The 10284-nt window shown below is 38.4% G+C and overlaps 1 protein-coding gene across 1 annotated transcript; it reads left to right on the top strand.

The window, feature by feature from the left end:
• Nucleotides 1–296: 296 nt before the first annotated feature.
• LOC122036693 (probable protein S-acyltransferase 22) lies at nt 297–1783 on the top strand. Its single transcript, XM_042596093.1, has 5 exons — nt 297–381; nt 607–735; nt 832–912; nt 1250–1444; nt 1766–1783. Exons 1-5 carry the CDS (start codon nt 361–363, stop codon nt 1781–1783), a joined length of 444 nt encoding a protein of 147 aa, XP_042452027.1. The 5' UTR covers nt 297–360.
• Nucleotides 1784–10284: the final 8501 nt, after the last annotated feature.

Raw genomic sequence — 10284 nt, forward strand, 5'->3', positions numbered from 1 at the left:
TAACCATAAAAGATGGATAATTCAGAATATTGGTTATTAGGGAGAAAGGTGATAGAGATCTCATTTACGATGAGCCACACAATCTTTTCAAGAAAATAAAGTTCTTATGTGCTTTATATTAACTTGGTTTTTCTCTAATGATTTCTATCTGTTTGTATTGCAGGTTCTAAAATATAGTAAGCATTGTAGAGTCTGTGACAAATGCGTTGATGGCTTTGATCATCATTGCAGGGTGAGGGTTTTCTCCATTCACAACCTTATATGTTTTGTTATCTTGTAGTAATATGCAGTATTCATCTTTCCTTGTAGTGGATCAATAACTGCATAGGAAGAAAAAATTACAAAAGGTTCTTCATCCTCATGGTGTTTGCTCTTCTCTTGGTAAGCACAAATATTTCCTACCATTCCAATAGTTGTATTCATTAATCATGCATAGTGATTGACACTATTTTCTTAGTGTAGATTTATCATCTGTGTGCATCAACTTAGAAGATACTATTTTCTTAGTACGTGAAGGACCTGATACATAGAATGCATTTTATGTCAGGTCCTTTTCATTCTGATTGACTATTGATTGGTCTCCATGCTTTGTGCACCTTGGGCCAGCTTATTCTGCAGTGGGCTGTTGGGATGCTTGTGCTGATACTGTGTTTTGTTGAGAGAAGGAGATTTTCTGCTGAAATTGTTTCAAAGCTGGGTAGTAGCTTTTCCTTGGCACCCTTTATCATTGTGGTGGTGAGTACTCAGAAGAGAAAATGAATGAAAATCACACATCATAATGAGGATTTTTCAAGGTTCTGATACTAATTTGATAATGTCTCTATAATGCAGGCTGTGTGCACTTTATTAGCCATGGTTGCTACTCTTCCAGTTGCACAACTTTTCTTCTTCCATATTCTTTTAATAAAAAAGGTACACTACTTTCATATTTCTACTTGTGACACAGCAAACACTACCAGTTACACAGCTCCTACATTTATATAAAACAAACCTATGTATCCGGTCAAATATCTCTATTTCAAGGAATATATCTTTTATATTTTCAAATTCTTTGCATTCATCCATACACTGAGCATTACTGAAACTTATTATCCAACTGAACTATTACAGCTTGTTATTTAACTGATAGATTTTCCATAGTGGAAAACAAATAGTAGAATTTGAACGATATGGTGTTGTTTATTCATCAATTCTGGAGAAAATTGACACTTTAACTAGCTCATGCTACTCTACATGGATGCGCTTACAGGGAATCAGCACCTATGATTACATTATTGCTTTGAGGAAGCAAGATCAGGAGCAGGAGCAACTTGCTGTTGGTGGGCAGCAAAGTCCGCAAATGTCCCAAGTGAGCTCTTTTACTGGACTAAGCAGCACCAGTTCTTTCAATCAATTCCATCGCGGTGCATGGTGTACTCCGCCAAGATTATTCCTTGAGGATCAGGTATCATACTTTCATTATTTAGAAAGTTATTGTGAATGTAATTTACCATGGTTAAGATTATTTTTGAAAAACCTTTTAATAAGATTTTTTTTACTGTACGAGGCAAATCCATTTAATTAAAAGTTTTTTTTTGGTAAAAAAGCCTAGTTGTAAATCTTTATCAGCACTTCATTCATTTCTCCTTATTCATCATTATCGTATTTTTGAATAAAAATTGAAATAACAAATGTAATCCACTTGCTTATTGTACACTTGGTTCAATGGTTAGCGAACTTAGGTGTGTGCTGTTTGAATTTTGTTTTCATGCATTGACCTCTTTAGATGATTTGTTTCTTGTGAACCTATTTTGAAAGATGCAATATATCTTTTAATATGGGTAGTTAATGTTGTTATAATTAACCCGTTTTTATGGAATTTCGTGAACTAAGAATCTTGTACACTGCATGCGATTTCTTATTCAAGCTCTCGCTGGAAAGCTAACCAAAATCAACTTAGTTGATCATTAGCTATTCATAAATTGAACTGCATTCACATTTCCATTGCCAACTTCTGACTTCTGAGAATTTGATAGTAGGATAATGTCTACAGTTTGTTAATATATATATTTCCATGACGCATGGGTGTTGGAAGGGAATAGAATGTCGTCCTCGATTTTGGGACTGTGAATGTGTCATGTCAAGTTGAACTTTTACCTTGCTTCAGCTCAATTGTGTAAATAATTGTCAATCTCATGGTATAACTTAAGTTAGATTCTATTACAGAAATTCTAGTTCAAAATTAATTCTAGTTCAAAATTAATGTCAATAGCACTCGTTGCTTTTTCACGTTCGTTTAAAAACAATTGAGTAAAATGCAGCAGAATATAAGTTAAGTAAAAACAATTGCTAACATAGTTTATTTTTACTTGGTTCGGAGTCTACAGCTAGCACTCTCGCTTGGTTAATATATATGCTTAGAACTTGTAAAGACAGGTCAAACATTAATATGCTTGGTTAATATATCCATCTACAACACTCCCGCTTTTTCCTTTAAATATGATTTTCATTTAGCACAGAACTAATGCCAATTTTTTTATTTTGATGCAGTGTTTAAAGAGCTTGAGTAGAAGTTGGCCCTAAAGAAAACTTGTCAGTTCTATATAAACACACTTACGGTATGAATTACATGTATATATAACATTGACATATTATTTAGTACGAGATTTACATGTATGAAAGTTTTCATACAAAATTTCTTGATTGCCTACAACCCCAGGTGTGCTGATGACAAGTTGAAGAAGATGGCTCTAAGAGTGATAGCTGAAAGCCTTTCAGAAGAAGAGATTGCTGGACTATAAACAATGAATTGCATGCGATGGACACCAACAACAGGGGTTAGTCAATGATGAGGTTTTGTAAAACTTGTGTGTTTGAAAAATTATTGTCATGAAGTTAAGGATAACTTGTATGATACAAATTTAATTTGTGGATCAATATGTATACATTTTGTTTGTATAATATAAAGTTTTATTTATTTGTTAAATAGTCTTCTTATAAAAATGATTGTGGTTGTGGATATTCAATTATATGTAAATTTTGAGTATTTTTTATAATTTTTGCTATTTAATTAAGAAAAACACTATTTTTTATAAATTTAAAAAGACAACGTTTTTAAGTAATAAAAGACAACGCTTAAAAAATAATGTCTTTGAGACCAACCACAACGCTTTTAAAGCGTTGTCTTTGATATGGGCATTTTTACAACAGCATCTTTAACAACGCTTTTTAAGAACGAATAGACAACGCTTAAAAAGCGTTGTCTTTGTGACCAACCACAACGCTTTTAAAGCGTTGTCTTTGATATGTGCATTTTTACAACAGCATCTATAACAACGCTTTTTAAGAACGAAAAGACAACGCTTAAAAAGCGTTGTCTTTGTGACCAACCACAACGCTTTTAAAGCGTTGTCTTTGATATGACTTTCTACAACACCATCTACAACATCACTTTTTAAGTACATACGACAACGCCAAAAAAGCGTTGTTGTTTAGCTTTTTTCTTGTAGTGACATCCAAGAAGAAACAAGCAACGCCAAGCAACGAAGCGCACCGAGCGAACGCGACGAGCTATTCACCCCCCCCTCTAGCTACTTTTGGTCCTAACAAGTGGTATCAGAGCGAGGCCGCTCTTCACCGGAATCATCGCCGGAAGGGTCAAGCGTAACAAGAAAAGCTAGAGGGTGAAGAAGTTGAAGCAAATTCATCAAAGTCAAAGAATTCACAAGCTCAACTTCAAGATGCAATTCCAAGATGGACTTGGATTTGACACGAGGGTGGCTCCACCATACACCTCCACGAGCTTCGATTTTTGGAAATCAAGAATCGAAAATTTTCTTATGATGGAGATAGAGCAATGGTTTGCTCTAATGGAAGGCTTCAAGGCTCCAAGAAATTCAAAGGGTAAAGTTCTCAAGAGGAGCAAGTGGAGCCAAGAGCAAGTCCAAAGGTGCGAGGCTAATAACAAAGTGACCAAGCTTTTGGTCAATCTATTGCCAAGCACCATCCTTTGCAAAATTGGAGAATTTGAAGATGCAAAGGATTTATGGAGCAAATTGGCCAAGCTTCATGAAGAGATCCCCTCCACTGTACCGAATCAAGAAGTATCTAAAGAGGGTGACTCTTTGGAGCAAGACCAAGAGGAGGACTCCGAGGTTGAGAGATGCTCAACCTCCGAAGAAGAGGAAATCCAAGAAGCTTCATCCTCAAGGGAATGCAACGAAGGGAACAAGGAGGGAGCATACTCCTTGTTTCATATTCAAGATGATGAAGCCTCCACCTCTAGGATTGAGGGGGAGCAATCCTTGGTGACACCGGATCAAGAAGAAGGAGAAGCTTCTACATCCGGGTCAAGAGAAAAAGAGGAGGAAGAAGCTTCTACCTCCACAAGTCAAGAAAAATCAAATGGAGAAGCTTCTACATCCAAAACAAGTGCCACCCCTACAAGCAAAGGTATAAATATTTCAATTAATAATAAAAATCATATAATATGTTTTGAGTGTAGGGAAAGTGGGCACTACAAGAGCAAGTGTCCTAAATTGGCCAAGAAGAAGGGCCAAGTGGCACAAAAGGGCAAGGTGAAGCCCAAGGAGACCATCCCCGAACAAAGAAGAGCAAGGAGCATATTGTGTGCTTTTTTGCCATCAAAAGGGACATTACCCTAGTCAATGTCCCAAGGGGAAGAAGATGATCAAGGCTCAAGGAGGCACCAGTCAAGGGGGAGCCTCCAAGGTAAAGAAGAAGGTATCTTTTATTGAGCCTACTCCTTTACATTATGGTAAAAAGCATGCTAGGTCAAATTTATATCATTTCAATGCTATTTACCATGAACATAGGAAGCATGATAGCATTAAGGAAAAACATGTAGCTCTTCATGCTAAAACTACCACTCTTAGGGCTAGGAATGTAGGTAAAAGTCTAGGCAAGAACTCTAAGGATTGTAGCTACAAGCCTAGAAACAAAAATGCTCATGAACTAAATGGAAAAACAAAAACTAAGGACTTAGTGATGGAAAATCAAGTCTTGAGGTCAAGACTTGATAAAATGGAAAAGACCCTAAAAAGGATGGAAAATATCCTATTAGGGCAAAAAGAGCATAACCTAGGTTTAGGGGTACAAAAGCCATCCAATGGCCATAGAGGTTTGGGATACAAACCAAAGGCTAAGAAGGATGTGCCCTCTTACCATAGAGTTCCATATAGTTATGGAACAAACCCTAGGTCTAGTGGTCAAGCCAAAAATACTAGGGAAGTCATCCCTAAGAGTATTTTTGCAATAAATGTGACTAAGGCTTCTAAGAAGTCTAAGAAAGTCACAAACAAGGTCACAAGGGAGGCTATCCCTAGAGTTGACCTAGAAAGTGTGACCAAGGCCTCCAAGAAGCCAAACAAGGTCACTAGGAAAGTATCTAGGGAAGTTATCCCTAGTGAATACCTAGAGCATCCAAGGAGCATCAATAGGTGTTGGGTTCCTAGGAGCATCTTCTCTACCCCATAAATGGGTTAGAGAGTGTCAACTCCGATTAGAAGGGTAGTTAACCCAACTTTGAGGAAATTGACACTCAAGGAGCATTTTCAAGGTTTTTGTTAACCTTTGAAAATGAAATGGGACTATTATTTACTCCTTGAAAGAGTAAAATGTGCCTAGTGGTGAAAAAGTGATTTAATCTTTAAATGGCACATATTGGGAAATTCATAAGAACTACCAAGTTGGGATTTTGGTATGTTCTTAGAAAATTTAAGGCAATCCGGGCCTTAATATAAAAGTGCTACTCTTGTGGAAAAATGAAATATGCCAACATTTGAGGAATATGCTTAATTTCAATTGGCATAAATTAATCAAGGGAATTAGAAATGCCAATTTAGGTTTTGGCATTTTCTTGAAGCACTTTAGGGCAATCTAGGTTTAAGTTGTAAGTTTAGCTAATGGTTTAAGGATACTTAGATAGTTAATCTAGGTATATTTTATTTATGCTAAATCTTGCCATGATTGTTTGCCCATCATATGCCATGACATCATGTCTATTTTTGCATTCATGACTTATTATGAAAAAGACAAAAATACCATGTCATGACATTCATACATCATGTAGCTATAGGATATCTTTCTTTTGAAAGTTATTTTATTTTGATGTATGCCATAACATTATCATGCATTAAGTTTAATTCCTTGTAATTAAGGACAAATGGCATTTAACAACACTTATTAACAAGTGACATCCTTGGTGGATGTCTAATATATATCTAAAATGCCTAGATAGATATGCATGATCCCTAGATTAGGGCAAAACCAAAATCTACATCTCACAAGACCTATAAGATGACTTGTATGTGTTTTAGTGCACATTAGATACAAGTGAGATGTTAGGATGATGAACAAAACTCAAGATGTTGATTTAGTGCATTCTTTTGAGTTTTAGGTTCATCAAAACACATAGTTATGTGTTTTCCCATCATTGGGAAAGCTAATGTACAAGTCATGTGCATTAAGCCCAAGGAATATGGTGGGATATTGGTTTTGAAAATGTTTTCAAAATGATTTTGGAAAAACCTTGGTGAAGGCTATCTTTTGATAGTAATCACCATTGAATAGTTAGACACAAACTTGAAGAAAACACTAAAGTTTTTGGAAGTTTTCAAGTTTGTGTCAATCTTTGAAAATATGATGTATTTTCATAGAAAACTATTTTTCCTTGATAGTATATGCCCTAACTAATGTCTACACGAAATTTCATAATTTTTGGATTTTTGTAGAATTTTCTAGGGGTTTCTGAAGTTGACTGAAATGGAATTTCAGCAACTATCAGAGCTCCGATCGATCCATGGATCGATTGGAGTTGCTGAATCGATCCATGGATCGATTCAAACGGCAATTCCCGCGAGCGATCAGTCGATCGATCCAGGGTAGTTTGAATCGATCAGTGGATCGATTCAGCAAGGTTCAATCGATTGGAACCCAACTCCAATCGATCCAAGTTGCTGATTTTGGCTGGGAAAGCCTGATTTCAGCACTTTGAACCTATTTTAGTCAATGTAACCTTTCCAAACCCCTAAATATACATTTGTATACATAAGGAGGGTGTTTTCATGTGAAAACAAGGATGGATTGGTTAAGGAAGGCTAAGTTGAAGTTTAGGTTGAGGTTTGTTTCAAATTTTGAATATTTGAACCTCAAAACTTCTACAATTGGGTTTCCTAAAGGTTTAGGGATTCCAAGTCATTGTTGGTGCAATGACAGAAGTTACCACCATGTCTTTAGGGGGAGGGACTCTTTAAAGACATGAAAATTATTTTTCATAAACCTTGGAAGGTGGTTAACCTTCTGTTAAGAGAATGCTCATGGATGAGCAGTTGAACTTGAAATGGGGAGTGGATATCCTCATTATTTCAAGTGGGAACTCAAGGGGGAACTCAAGTGGTTAGAAAATGCTCAAGGTTGGGTATTTGTCTACATTGAGGGAGAAGTTAAGGATAAATGAAGGGTATGAGACCTTCATTATTGTGTTGATCACAATGAGTGAGGTTGTGATCACGATGAGCAACTCTTCAGGGGGAGAGTCTTCAACAGATGAAGTTGTTGAAGTGTGCCCAAAATTGGAGCATAGGTTGATGTGTGTCCAAAGACGGGTTGATGTGTTTTATGAGTAGGGGGTTGATGTGTGCCAATAGGGGGAGAATGAAAGGAAGTAAGTTAGGTTTTCATTACCTAGAGGGAGTTTGCCCTCTTAGGGGAGAATGAAAAGCTTAACTTATGTGTTCATTACCTAGTGGCATGAAGAAGAAGGCTATAGGATTAGCCTAACTTACATGTGGGATTGTAAGTGTTATTGTGGTATTGTCAAACATCAAAAAGGGGGAGATTGTTGGTGCAAAATCCCTCAGGTCAAGGTTGACCTGGTTAACCAAGCTGAGTCTTGGTTTGGGTTTAGATGTTTGACAATAAGATATTGATCGAAGAAGAGTCAAGTAGGTCAAGATTGACCGGATACTTGACTAGGAAGTCCTAGTGAGTGAAGCTAGGCAGATGGAAAATCCTAGTGAGTGAAGCTAGGTGGAAATCCTGGTGAGTGAAGCCAGGTGAAAGTCCTAGTGAGTGAAGCTAGGCAGAAGGAAGTCCTAGTGAGTGAAGCTAGGCAGAAGGAAATCCTAGTGAGTGAAGCTAGGTGAAAGTCCTGGTGAGTGAAGCCAGGTGAAAGTCCTAGTGAGTGAAGCTAGGCAGATGGAAAACCCTAGTGAGTGAAGCTAGGTGAACGTCCTGGTGAGTGAAGCCAGGCAAGGAAGGAAATCCAGATGGATCAAGGATGATCGGACATCTGGTGTTGGGAAGTCCAAGTAGGTCAAAGGATTGACTGGATACTTGGCAAGGAAGGAAGTCCAGATGGGTCAAGGTTGACCAGACATCTGGTGGAAGTCCAAGTAGGTCAATGGAGTGACCGGATACTTGGCACGACGAGTAAAAGTCCAAGTGGGTCAAAGGATTGACCGACACTGTGGGGAGTCCTAGCAGGTCAAGGGAGTGACCGATGCGAGGCATGATGTACCAACAGTCAAGGTTGACCGGATGTTGGTTAGGAGGATTGGGACTTGGTTTTGGGCAAAATCAAGTCCGGATCGATCCGTGGATCGATCCAGCCGTTTTTCCAGAGGACAGATCCGCACTGAATCGATCAGATCCACGGATCGATCCGTGGATCGATCAGAGGTCCCATCGATCGTCGATCGATCGGGACGATGCTTCTTCGCGCGATAGCGCCGGATCGATCCGTGGATCGATCCAGCGCGCTTCTGAGCACGAAGCGCTGGATCGATCCGTGATCGATCCAAAGCCTCCGATCGATTCGGAACATTCGAATCGATCGGGATCGACCGTTGTGTCGGGTTTAAAGCCGCAGGCGAGCGTGGTCTTCGGCATCTTTACAAGCTCTTCTCCGATTCATTCCAGCTCCTCCACAGCTCTCTACAAGCGTGATCGCCATTTCTTGAAGGTTCTTGGAGGCTTTCCAAGTCAAGAGGCGGATCTATTGCAAGAGGAAGAAGTTAGGGTTAGGGTTTTTACTGCACATCTTGTAAGCTTTTGCTTAACTTGTATTTCCCTTTCTTCTTCTTGTATTGAGAGTGTTGTAGGGCTTCTCCGCCTTTGGTAGTTACCATAAAGGAGTGTTATTCATAGTGGAGGGTGTGTGCGTTGGTATGGATCCTTGGATTAGTCACCTCTTGTGAGGTGGATACCAAGTAAAATCCTAGTGTTAGCGTTTTGTGTTTGTTTCTGTATTTTCCGCTGCACATCCAAGAAGAAACAAGCAACGCCAAGCAACGAAGCGCACCGAGCGAACGCGACGAGCTATTCACCCCCCCCTCTAGCTACTTTTGGTCCTAACAAGAAGGATGTGCCTAGTTATCATAGGGTTCCATATAGTTATGGAACAAACCCTAGGTTTAGTGGTCAAGTCAAGAATACTAGGGAAGTCATCCCTAAGAGTATTTTTGCAACCAAAGTGACTAAGACTTCTAAGAAGTCTAAGAAAGTCACTAACAAGGTCACAAGGGAGGCTATCCCTAGGGTTGACCTAGAAAATGTGACCAAGGCTTCTAAGAAGCCCAACAAGGTCACTAGGAAGGTATCTAGGGAAGTTATCCCTAGTGAGTACCTAGAGCATCCAAGGAGCACCAATAGGTGTTGGGTTCCTAGGAGCATCTTCTCTACCCCATAGATGGGTTAGAGAGTGTCAACTCCAATTAGAAGGGTAGTTAACCCAACTTTGAGGAAATTGACACTCAAGGAGCATTTTCAAGGTTTTTGTTAACCTTTGAAAATGAAATGGAACTATTATTTACTCCTTGAAAGAGTAAAATGTGCCTAGTGGTGAAAATTTGATTTTAATCTTAAAAGGCACATATTGGGAAATTCATAAGAGCTACCAAGTTGGGATTTTGGTATGTTCTTAGGAAATTTAAGGCAATCCGGGCCTTAACTTTAAAGTGCTACTCTTGTGGAAAAATGAAATATGCCAACATTTGAGGATATGCTTAATTTCGACTGGCATAAATTAATCAAGGGAATTAGAAATGCCAATTTAGGCTTTGACATTTTCTTGAAGCACTTTAGGGCAATCTAGGTTTAAGTTGTAAGTTTAGCTAAGGTTTTAAGGATACTTAGATAGTTAATCTAGGTATATTTTATTTATGCTAAATCTTGCCATGATTGTTTGCCCATCATATGTCATGACATCATGTCTATTTTTGCGTTCATGTTTTATTATGAAACATCCAAAAATACCATGTCATGACATTCATACATCATGTAGGT

The sequence above is a fragment of the Zingiber officinale genome, unplaced genomic scaffold (assembly GCF_018446385.1).
Source record: "Zingiber officinale cultivar Zhangliang unplaced genomic scaffold, Zo_v1.1 ctg196, whole genome shotgun sequence".
NCBI lineage: Eukaryota > Viridiplantae > Streptophyta > Magnoliopsida > Zingiberales > Zingiberaceae > Zingiber > Zingiber officinale.

What these genes read in the sequence shown, in the direction of transcription:
- LOC122036693 (XM_042596093.1), top strand. Translation starts at nt 361, where the DNA reads ATGGTGTTTGCTCTTCTCTTG. An exon ending in CACCCTTTATCATTGTGGTG is followed by an intron (nt 736 to 831) that starts GTGAGTACTCAG and finishes TCTATAATGCAG; the next exon opens with GCTGTGTGCACTTTATTAGC. An exon ending in ATATTCTTTTAATAAAAAAG is followed by an intron (nt 913 to 1,249) that starts GTACACTACTTT and finishes ATGCGCTTACAG; the next exon opens with GGAATCAGCACCTATGATTA.